Source organism: Lactuca sativa, chromosome 7 (assembly GCF_002870075.4).
Source record: "Lactuca sativa cultivar Salinas chromosome 7, Lsat_Salinas_v11, whole genome shotgun sequence".
In the NCBI taxonomy this organism is placed as follows: Eukaryota; Viridiplantae; Streptophyta; class Magnoliopsida; order Asterales; family Asteraceae; genus Lactuca; species Lactuca sativa.
In genome coordinates, this window is record NC_056629.2 from 190,276,998 (window position 1) to 190,293,180 (window position 16,183).

Below are 16,183 nucleotides of genomic sequence, written 5' to 3' on the forward strand. Positions count from 1 at the left end.
ACCTTTTAGATAAATGTGTGAAAATTGGAATATATTATTCATTCATGTACAAAGTAAAACATTCCTTTTATATGTTTACAATGCAACTCCTTTACTTAATTTCTCAATAACCGTTGTATTACATAACAAGATAATTCATAAAATTATCTTTATTTTAATTAAATACTTGATCGATAATTAAGCAAAAGAAGAAAGAAAAAGGATATAATACAAATAACTGAAAGCGAAAACGAAAACGGTTCCTCTAAATACTAATACAAATAGGAATATTGCAACCCGATTCCACTATCACCGATCTCATTGGCTGATGCGATTAGTGTTGAAGAAAGTTGATCAAATCTCGTTAGATACCCTCTCAAATCTCAATTTTACAAAAACCCAACCAAGAATTTTTGCATCTTGAACAATTTCGGAGGTGGGGATTTCGATTGATACTCGCTCCAAGTTTTGATATCATATATAGTAGTTTTGCACAGGAAGAATCCACTGAAATCTCGGATTTTCAACGGAAACAAACCATAGCCTGGTCAAAGATTTCAATCGATCTTAACAGGAAAACCCTAGATTTGTTACTTACAAAGACTGCTCTGGGTTCCAGTTTGAATTTGCTGCTGTTGATTGTAACGTTGCAAAAGAGGTAAGTTCCAATATCCTTTTTTCTGTCTCTAGCATACACAAATTGAATCTATGTGATCTTGCTTCGAACCTGATAGATTTCCGTACGGATTACACTAAGTAGTGCGTTAACGGCTAGGGCTTAAGATCGAGACTTTGATTTGGCAATCTGATAGGACTTCGGTTGATTGAATCCCAGATTGATTTTGATTTGCAGTTAGATTCTGTTTCTGGGAGACGAATTGTGATTATTGTGTGAATGAGGGGAAGGTGTGTGGGAACAAGGCGATGAAGAGCAAAACAGTGAGATTCGAACTACAATGACTGGAGTGTCATTGGATTTAAGAACACAGAGTTATGGATCACCACAGCAACCACAAAACGGTTCATTGCAGATTCAAAATGGATTCATTGTTCGCAAATCTTCAAGGATGTCGCTCTCTGGTTCAAGGGAGAAGGACAAACTTCTCCTCGTTTTGTGCAGATATCTCAGTAGAAAAAAGGTTGTAATGCTAATTTTAGTTTCGTTTGCTCTCATGGCATTCCTTTCAGGGTTCTTCACCACCAATAGAGGTTCGTATCCAAATTTCAACCATATTTGTTTCAGTTTCGATCTTCCAATTCAGTAATCAAGTTTCTGATAATCTCTTTTCTGTTTTCTCAGAAGATTCATCAGAGAGCACGATATTTGATCATTTCAACGATGCATACAACACCTCTTTACAATTCTCCAGAAAATTCGGTAGTCAAAAAGACGACAATTCATCAATTCAGACAACTCTATCTGTATGTGAAGAAAACCCTCCTATCCACCATTTCTCCCCTCCACTTTCTTCAGAATCCACCATTTTTCACAGCAATTTCTGTCAGAATTTTGCATTTCCACCCCCTCCACCTGGTGACAGAAGACGCCCTGGACCTCGACGTAAGTTTTTTCATCTTTCTTCAATCATCAAAAAAAAAATTAACTTTTTTCGTAATGCCAGCCTGTCCTGTATGTTACCTTCCTGTTGAGGAAGCCATTGCTAGCATGCCACGTGTCCCTTCCCCATCACCAGTGTTAAATCACTTAACTTATTTCCATGAAGAACGTTCTACAAAAACTGAACCACATGAAGGATCTGATTTTGGTGGGTATCCTTCATTAAAACAAAGGAATGAATCTTTTGAAATCAAAGAATCAATGACTGTACATTGTGGGTATGTAATATGTTTAATATATACATTATTATCTTTCTTATAATGATTATTTGATAATAATAAAATGAAAAATGTTTCAGATTTGTGAAAGGATGTAGACCGGGTTACAAAACTGGATTTGACATCGACATTTCAGATCTTGTGGAATTAGAGCAGTTTCATGACATCATCGTTGCATCAGCAATCTTTGGAAACTATGATGTGATTCAACAGCCAACTAAAATCAGTGATCATGCGATTAAAAACATCCCGTTTTATATGTTTATTGATGAAGAAACCGAAAGTTACATGAGAAATTCAAGTCTTTTGGACTACAGAATGAAAGTTGGATTATGGAGAATTATCGTTGTGCATAACATTCCTTACACTGATTCTAGACGCAATGGAAAGGTAATAATAATAATAACTTTTATCAAATTTTATTTCAATTACATTTTGTATAATAATAATAATAATAATATAATACATAAACAGGTTCCTAAGCTTTTACTACATAGACTGTTTCCAAATGTGAAATATTCTATCTGGATTGATGGAAAGCTGCAACTTGTTGTGGACCCATATAAGCTTCTAGAAAGATTTTTATGGCGACACAATGCTACATTTGCAATCTCAAAACATTATAGGCGGTTTGATGTGTTTGAGGAAGCTGAAGCTAATAAGGCTGCTGGGAAGTATGACAATAAGTCGATTGATTATCAGATTGACTTTTATAGAAACGAAGGGTTGACTCCTTATTCAGAAGCTAAGCTTCCTATAATCAGTGGTAAAAGCTTTTTATCTTTTTCTTTTTTTTTTGTGTGTGTGTTAATGTTTGTTGTTTTTGTAGATGTTCCGGAAGGTTGTGTGATTATAAGGGAACACATTCCAATTACAAATTTGTTCACGTGTTTGTGGTTTAATGAAGTTGATCGATTTACTTCAAGGGATCAGTTGAGTTTTGCTGCTGTAAGGGATAAGATCATGGGACAAGTTGACTGGAGTGTTAACATGTTTATGGATTGTGAAAGACGAAACTTTGTCATACAGGTTACATTTTTTTTTGGAAGGGTAAAATGGTCATTTTGTTGGTTTATTTTTAATTTGATTGTTTGTTTGTTTGACACAGGCGTATCATCGAGATCTGTTAGAGCACATGCCACCGCCTAATTTAAGGCGGAATCGTGATTCCATTCCAGTGTCTGTGTCCGTGCGAGGGAATCCGATTGGTAGGAATCCGGTAAAGAAGAGTCCGGTAAAGCGTGGGAAAGGAGAGAGGAGAACGAGATCAAGGAGGCATTCGAAGAATCCTAGTAACAGGGATAACATGGTCTTTTGATAATTTTTTGTTTTTTTGTTTTTTTTTTTAACAAAAGAAATAGAATTTGTTGAAATGATTTTGGATGTGTGTAGCATATGATGGATGGATGGATGGATAGAATATCAATTTTGTTAATACATTCAATTTTTGTTGTAAATACTTGGTTACAGAAAATCTTTGAGACTTCTTTTTATCTTTTTCTTTTTTTTCTATTTATTTATTGATTCACTCCCTTTAACCAATCTTGATATGTTCACCTTCAATGAAAGCTATTTATATTTTATTCTTAAAATAAATAATAAAATCACAAAATCGACTTAATGAGAACATACAAAATAGTTGAAAATCCCAAAACTGAATTATCTTCACATACATTACATTAAAACAACTAAATGAGCACATATAGAATAGTTGGTTGTTAAATTATGACATAAACCCTAAAAAGATATTGGGAATAAACACAATTCTCATTTATTACATCATTGTCTAAAAGAAAAAGAAAAAGAAAAATATGGTAAATGAGGCAATCAAACACTGTTATTGGCTTCTGCTTCAGCTGCTGCAGCTAACATCTTTTCCCTGTTTTGTGTTTGTCTTTCTACAGCGACCATGTATAAGCCTACAAAACTCAGAAATTAGCAATGTAATTTATTTAAGGGGGTGAAGGGTAAAATGGTAATTGTAGTAGCATCAGCATCATACCTACAGCACTTCCAATTGCTGTAAGCCAGAGAACCCTCATGGACCATTTATCACTAATCACTCCTCTAGTAGTTCCCATTTGTAACTCTGTCATATACATTACAGATTTACAATAGAAAGAAATTCAATTATATTCGTTTGTATTTGGAATATGTAAAGAATGAGAAATCACATAATCCTTCACCATTTGTTCATTTTGTACCCTTTTTTCATCAAAAAGATGCAACTCTAGTTTAGTTATTATACAAGGTTGGGGTTTAGGAAGGGTATTTCAGTAATTCAGTCATTCACACAAATAACGGAGGATTGGAATTGAATTTTATAACTTAATGGAAAGAAATTTGAATTCCTTCATTGGTGAGATTTTATGAACACAGACGGAATTCAATTCCATACTCATTGGCATCCAAAGCCATGGAATGGAACTGAATACCAAGAAAAAGATTGTGCTGGCGATCATTGGAAATCATAAACTATAAGCAAAATCATCGACGATTACATGGAAAACATTTAAATCAAATGTGTGCTACTGATACACCATCCTTAATCCTAAATTCAGCCCTAAAATTAGGAGATGCAAAGTGGTGGGATTTGGTATTTTTCATGATCAGCTAAGAAAGAACCCTAACGTCCATAAACTAAACAAATAAAGGAACGCCATATTCGAAAAGAGCGCATATCAAGATGAACAATAAGGTAAAAACTGAAATCGCATGTGAAAATTAAACTTACAAGATGGAGTTATCGACGACCCTGTATACACAGACAGCGGAATTTGAGGTGTGAATTTGCAGGATTGAAATCGGGTTTTGAAAGAAGAAGATCAGAGCTTCAGATTTGAAGGAGAGAATGAAAAAGTTAATGGCAGGGTTTAGAACCGGGAATCGGGTTTGTAAAACCCAAGTCTTTGCCCGGTTTTATTTCAAAGCATTAAAATTTATTTAACCCAAACCCAAAAATTACTTTGATGTTAATTCAAAAAATAAATAAATAAATAATAATAATAATAATAAACTTAATCTAATACAATTTGAAGAAAAAACTAAAATAGCTGACTTTTGTTTTCTAATTATTTGCTAAAAATAATAAAATAAATTACTTTTTCTTGGAATAGTAATTAGTCACATACTTCTCAATGGACCCATAATAGTCGTCCATATATAAGATATTTATTTATTTTTCTTCATTTTTATAGTTTGTAAAATGACTTTCAACCTAAGATTTCATATTTCCGCAACATGAAAAACTTACTTTTGCTATAAGAATCATCTTTGAAATCCATAACTAAACAAAAACCTCAAAAAATAATATTACCAACAAAAAATCAAACAATTTTGTAGTACAAAAAATAAATTTGCATTGTATTGCATTGCACTAAACGATTTACCAGTACAAAACATCATGTTCCATACAACATACTAACATGTAGTGCCTCGAAGAAACTTCAATCATTCATCCAAAACTTGGGCAAATATTCCACATATACATATATCATCATATCATAATGCTTTTTTTTGCATGGTTCTTTTCACTTGCTCTACACATAAGTAACCTACTATAGAAATAAGAAAATCCACTTCCTAATAAAAAAAACCAACAACAAAACAAAACAACCCTACATTTCTCATTGTCCAATCCTTTGCACCTCATTATCTTCCTCAAAAGTCTCAATCAAAAGTGGAGGCGCATAATGTGCTGTCCCTTGATGTTCCTCTGCATCTTGACAATACGATAAAATAATCGTATCTATCGACATTTCCACCACCCCAAAAAACAATGTCGCCACCACATACCCTAATCCCCAACACACCTACACCACCAAAACCAAATTTTATTATATCATATCATATTATTACATATGATTTAAAAATAAATAAATTATGTGACATATGACATACCATTACAGGAAATAACGGGGATGTGATCTTGTTGTGAGACGATTTGTACTTATGAGTGTCCAACATAAGAAACGCGAAAAGCGCACTAGCAAGACTCACACAAAGCTTTCCAAGAAATAAAATAACATCTCCAATCACATTCACTCTTCCAATCCGCAAAATGTTACTTATTATCAAATTTGTTGCAATTTCTGAAGCTTTGAAGAATCCTTTTCCCGTTATTGCAATCTATAACAATAAGGTAAATGTAAGGGGGGGTTTTACACCAAAAAAAAAAGTGAGTTTTTCAATTTTTTTTACCATAATGTATGCGTTTCGGTTTACTGATTTTATGGTTAATTCAATGCCCTTTAAGCAAAAACGAGAAGTGTGGAACATCATTCTTTTGATGAAGTTTTCGGGCATGATGTCAGCGACTTTGAGTCTCCTTCGAATGGCTTCGAGTATGAACCGAGTCGACTCGATAAAAGACACAATTAAGGAACCGATTGCTATTGAGCCGAGGCTGTATCGCGTGAGTAGCTTCATCGATGAGAAAACCGGAAGAAACGGAATCGTTGTCTGAAAAAAGGAATGGAATGGATGATTACATTCCATTGTTGGGAAGAATGGAATGAATGAGAGTTAAATTTTGTATTTACTAACCGATGATTCTCCACGAGCCCAATAGTAAGAAGCCACGGAGCCAGCAATGACAGTGGAAGAAGAGGCGATGAGAAATTGAGTGGCCCAATAGCATCCAAACAAGTGGAAGAGAATCGAAGCTGCAATATGATTGGTGTAATGAATGCTATATCCACAACAATCATCGCAACTCACCCTTTTGGCTTTCAAATCGTATGCACAACAATTTGTGCTGCAATCATTGCGGACTATCTCGCCGGAGCTGAAAAGGTGGAGGGCGGCCGACACCCAGATCATGTAGAACACCGCCAGAATTAGGTATGGGATCACCGGAAAAATTATCAACGCGTGAACTTCTCCGATCACCTTTGCTGCCACCTGGATTATGGATAAAGTAGTTTATTTTAAGATTTAGAGTAAGTTACGTTTTTGGTCCTTGAGGTTGTTCAAAATTTTGAATTTTTTGGTCCGTAGAGGCATCAAAATTGCAAGAGGAAACTATCTGGGATCAAAACTGCAATTTTTGAACAAAATCAGGGACCAGAGATGTAATTTAGTCTAAATTTTATGATTACTTGCCTTGAGTACTGATGTTGCCATGAGAATCCGGCGAACAATGGCGATTGATGATAAAACGGATATGATCATGACACATGTCATGAGAAAAGCGGCTGCTCGCATATGATGTTGCTCCTGAAAAAAAATATGAAAAACGGTGAATTTATATAAGTGAAATTACCAAAATACCCTTGTTGATGCAAAAACTTTACCCTTGAAGTGACATGATAGTATGGATCATGTTCGCCAATGATAGGCGAAATCGCATCGTTTCCAATCCATCCAGCTAAAGAAATGCAAAACATGGGGAAAGGAAATTCATCGTCAGTGAAATTACCAAAATGCCCTTGTTGTGTAAGAAGTTTGAAAATGCACATGTAATCTAACCTTTCATGTAGTAGAACATTGTGACTGATATGATAAGGCCATTAAAGAGAAAAATAGTCACCCAGGGCATTCCGGTCACAAAATGTCGGATCATTAAAAGCCACAATAGCGATAAAAATAAAGGCAAAAGTCCTCCACAAACAATCAACACGGGCCATGATTTTCCAACATCCGCGACATATCTCTGCATTCATTTCACTAATTATTAATCAATACTACATTTTTATGCATCAGTCATCTGATATAAAATATCGGATGACTAGTGGAGTCAGATGCCTAGACATCTGGATGTTATGTGCATTATGAACAAAACATAATGCACAAGACATCTAAATCAGGTATATATATATATATACCATACATACCTTCAATACAGAAGATCGTGCATTAATGGAGTTATGAATAGATTTATCTATGATCATATCATCATTGATTGTAACTCCATTCATTCGTTTCCAATTAGTCAAAGAAACATTTGATGGTCGATCAATAAACTGGCAACTCCAATAAACTGCATTTGCCGAATTACCCTTACATCTTCTAATTAAACAATTAACGAAATAAATCATTTTTATTTACATAAATTATGAAATATACCGTTTACGCTTGGAAAAATGACAGGGTAACAAGGGCCTTGAAGTTGAAGAGAAGTGTTTCTAAGTTCAGGGGTAAGATCGGCAAAATAATCATAATTCATATCGATCCAATCATCTAAAGAAAGACGAATATCTCCCTCTGGATAATCACAAACCCAATTTAAAGAATCTTCCGAGGGTATTGGACAGTCTAATAAGCATATGGTTCGAGCATTTGACAGTTTTACCCCGCTGTTCTTCATGCCACTTTGGTAAACTTGATTAGGGTTAACCCAATATTTGAGTTCCAATTCACGGAGGTCAAAATCGGAATGTTTTCCTCCACATACATTTCCTTTATAATCCAACCCGAAATTTAGCCTGGTTAAACACAAAACCCATAAAAATACAAACCAAAATTATATAACTTCTCAATATTCATATATAAATCAAAAAAAAAATCAAATCTTGAACGTATGCTAGAACAGGTGAAGGTGATTTTAAGTGTGAAAAAACCATTTTATAAAGAAAAAACAGTAAAAGAGACACTAAAAATGCAAGAAATATTGAAAACCCTCCTTTTTATAAAGGGAAATTGAAGGCATTTTATTCAAGAAATGTAAAGATTGAAACATTTTGAGTTTATAAGTTTTCTTTTTTGGTTTACCTTAATGGGTTTCCTTGGTTGAAACCGAAGCTGGAGTTAACAATCATGGAGATCCAGAAAGCTATGAAGAAAACAAGAAACACAATATCTCTGCATTTCCGATTGTGCTTTATGATTCCGTTTCCGGCGCCGACTTCACCATTTCCGTCGCTTGATGGGTACTTTCCGATCACCGGTCCTCTCATTTCTATGTCTGGTTTTGGATTGTAGAGAGGGAATGAGGGTTTGTGTGATGAGAGAGAGAAGGAAAGAGGGAAACCAGTAGAATGAAAAAGAAAAGAGTGTAAAAAGGAAGAAAAAGGACTGTGTGTGTGTGTGAAGGGGTTCACAAAGGAGATATGGGAATATCATTTGTTTAATAATTTCATGTTACTTTTTTGTTTTATCCTAAATTAAATAAATCTTTTTCACTTTATATTTTTTTCAAAAGTTTAATATTTTATAAGCCTTTTATGGCCATCAACTAAATATCAAATCATAATTAACTTTCCGGTTAAATCTGGATTTGATAGAACGGATAGATATTAATGTTATGACGATTTTGGTATTAAAATAATAAATGCTTATATTTTGTTACTTTAGGGAAAACAGCTTTTAGATTTACGACAAAGATTTTCACAGAATTGATTATTGTCAACAGGATTTCAAAGAATTAATTATTGTTAAACAGGATCTATTATAAGCTATGGTTTTCCAGCTTGAGCCGGAGTTAATGTCGGCTCCTGTCAATTGTCATGCCCATAATTTTCTGCTTTTCTTTTTCATTTTTAATTCTTTTGAAACTTTGCGTAACAGCCCCTATGGTTTCACGATATTCATAGTTGGGCCAATGGATAAATTCAATTCATTTAAGTCGCTATATTGTAAAATATCAATGAATGGTTTGCGATTGTTTTTTCCTTATCAAATGGGCAACCTTATGCTTTTTATAACAATAAATTTCCACACCTTTTCCATTTTTTGTGATTTAACGTTGGACATTCTTTTTGTAAAAGTTGAAGTTTTTCAACAACATATTTCATCATAGAAGATTTTAGATCTCGAGTTTTTCTAGTTTTGCGCGTTTTATTTTAGGTCATGTTGAGTTCATACGAATGTGACGATTAAAAACCAAGAAGTATAAAAACATTTTCAACATACAAGACTTTTATTAAAAGAAGTCCTCAGATTTATTCTTTTTTTTGTCTACTAAGTTTGTATAAATTGATTGTTGTTCGGATTAAATGAACTATTGAATACAACAAACAACCATGTATGTTCTTTTTTTTTCGTGAATCAGAAACTCTATTTTTCTATAAGCATCTTTGTGCATAGTTGCAACATACAAACAACTTCTTTATCATTCTTCCTCAACAACACATTGAGAAGGAAAAAGGTTAATGTCATAAAATGACAACCAATAGTAAGCAGTTTGTTCTTTAGGTCATTTATCTTTTAATTGCATTCAATATGTCACTAAATTATGACATTCAATATGGAAGAATTTCTCTTTTGCCAATCTTCACCTTAGAGAAAAAAGATACCACAAAACATGAGATTCTAATTCTGGAAAGCACATCAGCAAATAAATCTGAATCCAACCATACATACAATTGGATATCAAATTTATTATGCTGTTTGCAGTATCTGTAGTTGTGATAGAAACAAATAAGAGAACTAAACTGGTTCAAATCTAGTAGTATATATATAATAATTATATATACATAAGTACCTCTACAAGAACTTCTCAATGCAAGCAGACAAAGTTGTTTTTGGAACTGCACCAATAACTGCATCTTTCTTCTCTCCTTCTTTGAAGATCATCACAGTTGGGATGCTTCTTATTCCATATTTGGTTGCAACTGAAGGACTCTCATCTGTGTTTACCTTGTAGCAACTGAGTTTTCCTGTGTATTCTTTTGCAAGTTCATCAATCACAGGGTGGATCATTCGACAAGGGCCACACCATGGAGCCCAGAATTCAACCAGTACAGGAAGTTTGGATTCAAGAACAAGTGATTGCCATGTGTTATCAGTCACAGGGAGTACTGCAATTGTAATGTCAACACAACAACATCATAATTTGCTTGAATTACTTATCAACAATGAATCTATGAATGAAATTATGTGAAAGAGTAAAGGCACTCGCTTATGTTAGATTCAACAAATCATAATCAGCTGATGAAACTGAATGTTGGAGAGGATCTATGATTTACTAGGCGTATAACAATTGTAGTTCCTTTTTGCACAACAAATGTATTAATCTACTTCATACTTGTTAGTCAGATGTCAATTTTAATTTCACTTGAAACAAAATCAATGTCAATTTTGGTTTTGGCTTTGAAAATGATATATTAATTTGGAAGAAAATTGGAAGCGTGGTTGTTTATTATGAAGGGACGGAGTTAACAAAACAAGCAAAACAAGATAAATGTGGTTTTGAATCGAGATACACATGTTTTTTGCATTCAATCGTGTTCTACAAAAGGTTAGATGCATTCAACTACACGAGAATATCAAGGAAATGATGCTAGAGCACTGAGAGACTAAGAGCAGGATTTGCATAACATAAATATATATATAATTAGCTATTTTCAGAAATCGAAGAATGTTAAACGACTACGAGTATAAGAATACCTCCAGTAGGTTTAGAGAGTACAATGTAGAAAACAAGCGATTTAATCCACCAATCCATGAGAGATACAACAGAAATGAACGATTCTAACCTTGTACGGCTGTTTCCTGAGCTTCACAGACGATTCCTCCACCACGACGGCCGGACTTCGACCTCAATCTCAGGGATCCAGAAGAGCGGAAGGAACGGATGTTTAACTTCAAGCCTCGTGATTCCGGCACAAAGCTCCGACGGAGGGAGAGTTGACAGACCGGAGAAGAGGCGATCGGAGTTAGAGAAGCTGCCGGAAATCCGGAGGCACGAGGAACGGTGAGGGTTTCGAGAACGCCGGCCATTAATTCGCAACAAATCAAAGGGAAGGTGTAAGAAATTGAAGTGTGATGTGAAGGTGTCTGAATGGCTAGTGTTTGTTTGGTTTTGTGTCGTTGGAAAGATCAGATCAGGTGATTGTTGGACAGATTAGGTGTCACGTGCTTGCCCCATGCCGATTCTTCTAAAAATATATAATTATATTTTTTTTATTGATAATAACAATATATAAATATTAATATATAACACATAACTAATAATCAACCGAATAATCGGAATCAAGTATATGACAAGCAGGAAAATGACTCTTGAGGGTAATTAACTTTTGCGTTTGTACTCATTTGGTCCCTTTTTTTTTTTATTCAATATACCATCGAACTTGTTGTTGGTGTTTACCATAGCCCTTTTGACCGGCTTTTGACCTGTGATAGCCGGTCAAAGGGTTATGGTGAACACAGACAACAAGTTCGATGGTATATTGAGTACAAAAAAAAGGAAAGGGACCAAATGAGAACAAACGCAACAGTTGGTTACCCTCCTGATTCATTTTCCCTTTACTCATTTACAACAAATCTCATATCATCTCCTACTGATATTAATGACTTTTATGAGATTTATTCTTGCTTCTCTTCAAAACATAACCTACGAAAGGACATTATTCATACATGTATAACTTTGTAATGCACTTGAATATTTATTAGGGGAATCTTGACTAAGCGAGCGCATTTCATGACTATATTTACATATCCAATCAAATGATTTATCATATCATGGATTCTAAACAAGTCTACAAACGAGTGGAATCACAAGTGCTATGATTTTTGAGTTTATTTAGCTTTAAGATCGAACTCATGGGATAAGATACAATATCAATATGTACAATATTATGGTGTATTGTACATATTGATGTTGTATCTTATCCCATGAGTTCGATCTTAAAGCTAAGTAAACTCAAAAATCATAGCACTTATGATTCCACTCGTTTGTAGACTTGTCTAGAATCCATGATACGATAAATCATTTGATTGAAATGTAAATGTAGTCATGAAATGCGCCTGTTTAGTCAAGATTCCCCTAATAAATATTCAAGTGCATTACAAAGTTGTACATGTATGAATAATGTCCTTTCGTAGGTTATGTTTTGAAGAGAAGCAAGAATGAATCTCATAAAAGTTATTAATATCAGTAGGAGATGATGTGGGATTTGTTGTAAATGAGTAAAGGGAAAATGAATCAGAAGGGTAACCAACTGTTGCGTTTGTTCTCATTTGGTCCCTTTTCTTTTTTTTGTATTCAATATACCATCGAACTTGTTGTTGGTGTTTACCATAGCCCTTTGACCGGCTATCACAGGTCAAAAGCCGGTCAAAAGGGCTATGGTAAACACCGACAACAAGTTCGATGGTATATTGAATACAAAAAAAAGAAAAGGGACCAAATGAGTACAAACGCAAAAGTTAATTACCCTCAAGAGTCATTACACAGAAAAACTCTGGCCCCGTTTGATACGTATCTTTTCAGGTCCAAACAGATTTTTCTAACTGAATGGATCGGAAAGACTGTTTGATTTGCACAAAAGAAGGGTCTTTTCCGGGTCTTTTCCGGTAAGATATGTCTTTCCCAGAAAGCCCCAAAATCATATTTTTCTGGTTGAATGGGCTGGAAAGACAATTATACACCAAACCTCGCATTTTTCTTTCTTTATTGGATTATTAATTTTTTTAAATAACTTTTTTAAAATTTATTTTTATATTGAATTATTACTTTTTTTTTCATCATTCAGCACAGTCAATCAGATGTTCAATCAAATAGCATGGTTTCTTTTCCAGTCAGAAAACTTTCCCAGACAGCACTTTCTCAGACAGAAACTATCAAACGGGACCTCAGTTAAATCTGTCATATTCAGAAATTTTGGCTTTTTTAAAATAAAAAACTATAATTGTTATTATATTTATCTATTTTGTTATGAATTTTAATGAACTTATTATGCAGAATATAACTATATATAATTTTTCCAAAATTAAATTATTTACAATTACCAATCTGACTCCCTGCCTAGACCGAATATTCTTTGCTGGCTTGTTGACTAATTTGAAAAGGCGTAGCGACTTTTGCAACACTTATTATAGTAAAAGAAAAAATATAAATACATTGCTATGATAAATAAAAGTTAAAATATATTGTTTGTACAAATAGCAAAAGTATTACAAGTTTCACTTTCGTATTCCGACAATTTGATACACTTTATCACATGCTAAACTTACAAACTCATGTAAATGTTTTTGTTAATAACTTGTACAAAATATAATGTCTAAATTTTAACTCCAACTCTACAACAAATAAACACTAATTTGATAAAAACTCTTCAAGCTTTTGGTGACAAAATCACAAAATTACACTAAGACAAGTTCCTTTCGAGCATAAATTTTTCAATTTTGGCCACATCTTCTGGAGTATCAACACCATGAGCATCATGCTCCACTTTTATTACCTACAACCATTAACAAAATAAAAAAATCATTCTTCAAATCTTTATATCAAGAAAATACACAAAACCAAATGAGAAAGAAAGTACCTTCATCTTGTACCCATTTTCAAGAACTTTAAGTTGTTCCAAATCTTCTTCAAGTTGCAATGGAGTTGGAGACAAATCCGGATAAATCTTTAAAAATTCCGAATCATAGCTCTAAAAAAACCAAAATCATGTAATGATTAAATATTTAAATAAAATTAAACTTTTGTTTCTTTTTCAAGAGTACCTGAATGCCAAGATGAAGATTATAAGGGAATTCAGTATTTATCTTCCCAGATCTGCACCAAAAAGAACCATTTATTAAATAAATAAATAAACATGGAAAAGTCAGAGATGATCAAATATTTAGGTCAAAGAAACACAAACTTGTTAAAGGGGATGAGTCCTCGAGAAAAATAGATTGCATAACCACGATTATCAACAACACATTTCACACGATTTGGATCAAAAGCATCTTCTGGTTTCAAAGATGTAACTGCTGTGCTGAAAACTGCATCAGGGGTAGTCTAAAAACAGCACCAAAATCAATATATTTTATGAATTATAGATGAAGAAATTTCGAAAGCAAGTGATGTGATTCTATGATATGATACCTGAAGGGCTTTGACAATTCCATCGATGATTTCAGGGTCAATTAGTGGTTCATCTCCTTGAATATTGACAACAATGTCATATTTCTTGTCGAGCTTTTGAAGTGCTTCACTACACCTCTCTGCGCCTACAATTGATGCAAAAAAAATTGGGTTAATCTTAATCAATATTTGAGATGATTAGAACTCTCGATTGACAGATTTTGTACCATTTCTACACGATTCTGCAGTCATTATCACATCGGCGCCAAATCCACGACAACACTCTGCAATCTTTTCATCGTCCGTTGCCACAACTGCAACAGGGATGATGTCCGATTTGGTTAAAGTAAAACTCAGAGAGAATGTAGAAGAAGAGATTATCGAGAATACACTAGAAGTAAATTTCAAATTAAGCTCAAATACTTACCAACGCGATCCAATGTCGTTGCCAACTTTGCTCGTTCCCAAGTTCTCTGTTAAAAATTGAATAAAAGGAACCCTAATTTGTGAGGAAATGGATCAAACATTTGGTTGCATCAATGCAACTAGTATCAACCACGATTGTCATTTGTTGAAATCATATGAACATTTAGGAAAATTTACTGTAATTGAAGTTCATGAACTTGGATTCAGCACCTAAATAGTACAATTATGCCCTAAATTCTAGTAATCTGACGAATAATACAAGTATATACACTCGAAAAAAAACAAATTATTACTTAGAGTTTAGAGATCGCGAGAATCATAATTCGACATTTATAGAGAATGAAGAATTTTAGGAGTTGAGGAGTTAAGGAGTATCACGCTACCTGGATCATGGGTTTTCCGAGGATCTCAACGAGGGGTTTGCCCTGAAATCGAGAAGAAGCGAACCGGGCTGGAATTATGCCCACTACTCGACTCCGAAACACGGTGGCAGATCGGCGGTAATAGAAGTAAGCGTGAGCACCGACCAGAGCAGCGGCGACGGCGACGCCGTGCAAAACCCATGCTTTGGTGGACATCGGACGAGAAGATTCAGCACAGGTCGACTTGGGGATCATCCAACTCATGGCTGATCTGTTTCACCGTGTGTTTCCGAAATTGAAATAGTATTAAGTTTGTTTATTTGTGGCGGTTTACATATCACCTTGCCCTGCTTTTTGCCCCAAAACTATATTTTAGTCATGACATTAGAGTGTTTGATACGATGAAATCATTAATAAGAGTATATAATCAAGACAAAAAAAATGACTAAAGTTAGATTGATAAGGCCTTCCGGTATGTATACCACGAAGGATTCGTTGTTTAGTTGGTCACGGCCATGGTCCGTGCACACTAGCAAGGACCTTTGTGGTTCGTCGTGCTCGTGACCCATCGTGGTCAACACCATGGACTAAAATGCCCGATCAAAATTGGTCGGTGTCTAACGGCTACTTTGGGCATTTACTCAATATTTTTTTAAAAATCTTTTACCTACAAACTTTCTTATAAATACCACAACATATTTCCTTATATTTTACACGGTTCTTCTTTCTCTTTATTCACAATCATACACTTGTGTTACTTGATCTTTCAAAAATAATGGCTCTCAAAATGATGAATTTGTTAGAAGAGGAAGAAGAAGACTTGGCACTAGCAATATGTTCG

The 16,183-nt window shown here is 34.3% G+C and overlaps 5 protein-coding genes across 7 annotated transcripts; 1 reads left to right on the top strand and 4 right to left on the bottom strand.

Moving 5' to 3' along the window:
- Nucleotides 1–224: 224 nt before the first annotated feature.
- LOC111907111 (probable hexosyltransferase MUCI70) lies at nt 225–3,308 on the top strand. Of its 3 annotated transcripts, none has more exons than XM_023902906.3 (8): nt 225–637; nt 833–1,188; nt 1,283–1,540; nt 1,602–1,815; nt 1,896–2,205; nt 2,290–2,581; nt 2,645–2,844; nt 2,924–3,308. In XM_023902906.3, exons 2-8 carry the CDS (start codon nt 936–938, stop codon nt 3,131–3,133), a joined length of 1,737 nt encoding a protein of 578 aa, XP_023758674.1. In that variant the 5' UTR covers nt 225–637; nt 833–935; the 3' UTR covers nt 3,134–3,308. The 3 variants fall into 3 exon arrangements, with proteins under 3 accessions (XP_023758674.1, XP_023758673.1, XP_023758672.1); XM_023902905.3 differs by having other exon boundaries at nt 226–637; nt 815–1,188; nt 1,280–1,540; XM_023902904.3 differs by having other exon boundaries at nt 226–637; nt 1,280–1,540.
- A 146-nt stretch (nt 3,309–3,454) lies between these two features.
- Nucleotides 3,455–4,720, bottom strand: LOC111907112 (uncharacterized). Its single transcript, XM_023902907.3, has 3 exons — nt 4,550–4,720; nt 3,818–3,904; nt 3,455–3,734 (listed from the first exon to the last, which is right to left on the bottom strand). The coding sequence occupies exons 2-3, from the start codon at nt 3,894–3,896 to the stop codon at nt 3,643–3,645; spliced, it is 171 nt and encodes a 56-aa protein (XP_023758675.1). The 5' UTR covers nt 3,897–3,904; nt 4,550–4,720; the 3' UTR covers nt 3,455–3,642.
- A 523-nt stretch (nt 4,721–5,243) lies between these two features.
- LOC111907113 (choline transporter protein 1) lies at nt 5,244–8,850 on the bottom strand. The gene is made up of 10 exons (XM_023902908.2): nt 8,527–8,850; nt 7,882–8,240; nt 7,650–7,795; nt 7,285–7,468; nt 7,110–7,183; nt 6,919–7,032; nt 6,361–6,717; nt 6,016–6,276; nt 5,716–5,943; nt 5,244–5,627 (listed from the first exon to the last, which is right to left on the bottom strand). Exons 1-10 carry the CDS (start codon nt 8,709–8,711, stop codon nt 5,442–5,444), a joined length of 2,094 nt encoding a protein of 697 aa, XP_023758676.1. The 5' UTR covers nt 8,712–8,850; the 3' UTR covers nt 5,244–5,441.
- Nucleotides 8,851–10,001: 1,151 nt separating this feature from the next.
- LOC111907114 (uncharacterized) lies at nt 10,002–11,555 on the bottom strand. Its single transcript, XM_023902909.3, has 2 exons — nt 11,232–11,555; nt 10,002–10,553 (listed from the first exon to the last, which is right to left on the bottom strand). Exons 1-2 carry the CDS (start codon nt 11,473–11,475, stop codon nt 10,240–10,242), a joined length of 558 nt encoding a protein of 185 aa, XP_023758677.1. The 5' UTR covers nt 11,476–11,555; the 3' UTR covers nt 10,002–10,239.
- A 2,051-nt stretch (nt 11,556–13,606) lies between these two features.
- On the bottom strand, nt 13,607–15,720 carry LOC111907116 (3-deoxy-manno-octulosonate cytidylyltransferase, mitochondrial). Its single transcript, XM_023902911.3, has 8 exons — nt 15,364–15,720; nt 14,982–15,027; nt 14,782–14,868; nt 14,576–14,700; nt 14,349–14,488; nt 14,209–14,260; nt 14,025–14,135; nt 13,607–13,940 (listed from the first exon to the last, which is right to left on the bottom strand). The coding sequence occupies exons 1-8, from the start codon at nt 15,604–15,606 to the stop codon at nt 13,848–13,850; spliced, it is 897 nt and encodes a 298-aa protein (XP_023758679.1). The 5' UTR covers nt 15,607–15,720; the 3' UTR covers nt 13,607–13,847.
- Between the last annotated feature and the right edge of the window lie 463 nt (nt 15,721–16,183).

What these genes read in the sequence shown, in the direction of transcription:
- LOC111907114 (XM_023902909.3), bottom strand. Translation starts at nt 11,475, where the DNA reads ATGGCCGGCGTTCTCGAAACCCTCACCGTTCCTCGTGCCTCCGGATTT. An exon ending in TCAGGAAACAGCCGTACAAG is followed by an intron (nt 10,554 to 11,231) that starts GTTAGAATCGTT and finishes TTACAATTGCAG; the next exon opens with TACTCCCTGTGACTGATAAC.
- LOC111907116 (XM_023902911.3), bottom strand. Translation starts at nt 15,606, where the DNA reads ATGAGTTGGATGATCCCCAAGTCGACCTGTGCTGAATCTTCTCGTCCG. An exon ending in TCGGAAAACCCATGATCCAG is followed by an intron (nt 15,028 to 15,363) that starts GTAGCGTGATAC and finishes AATTTTTAACAG; the next exon opens with AGAACTTGGGAACGAGCAAA. An exon ending in AACGACATTGGATCGCGTTG is followed by an intron (nt 14,869 to 14,981) that starts GTAAGTATTTGA and finishes TCCCTGTTGCAG; the next exon opens with TTGTGGCAACGGACGATGAA.
- LOC111907111 (XM_023902905.3), top strand. Translation starts at nt 936, where the DNA reads ATGACTGGAGTGTCATTGGATTTAAGAACACAGAGTTATGGATCACCA. An exon ending in AAGACGCCCTGGACCTCGAC is followed by an intron (nt 1,541 to 1,601) that starts GTAAGTTTTTTC and finishes TCGTAATGCCAG; the next exon opens with CCTGTCCTGTATGTTACCTT. An exon ending in TAAGCTTCCTATAATCAGTG is followed by an intron (nt 2,582 to 2,644) that starts GTAAAAGCTTTT and finishes TTGTTTTTGTAG; the next exon opens with ATGTTCCGGAAGGTTGTGTG.
- LOC111907112 (XM_023902907.3), bottom strand. Translation starts at nt 3,896, where the DNA reads ATGGGAACTACTAGAGGAGTGATTAGTGATAAATGGTCCATGAGGGTT. An exon ending in AGCAATTGGAAGTGCTGTAG is followed by an intron (nt 3,735 to 3,817) that starts GTATGATGCTGA and finishes TGAGTTTTGTAG; the next exon opens with GCTTATACATGGTCGCTGTA.
- LOC111907113 (XM_023902908.2), bottom strand. Translation starts at nt 8,711, where the DNA reads ATGAGAGGACCGGTGATCGGAAAGTACCCATCAAGCGACGGAAATGGT. An exon ending in AACCAAGGAAACCCATTAAG is followed by an intron (nt 8,241 to 8,526) that starts GTAAACCAAAAA and finishes GTGTTTAACCAG; the next exon opens with GCTAAATTTCGGGTTGGATT. An exon ending in GGGCTCGTGGAGAATCATCG is followed by an intron (nt 6,277 to 6,360) that starts GTTAGTAAATAC and finishes TCCTTTTTTCAG; the next exon opens with ACAACGATTCCGTTTCTTCC.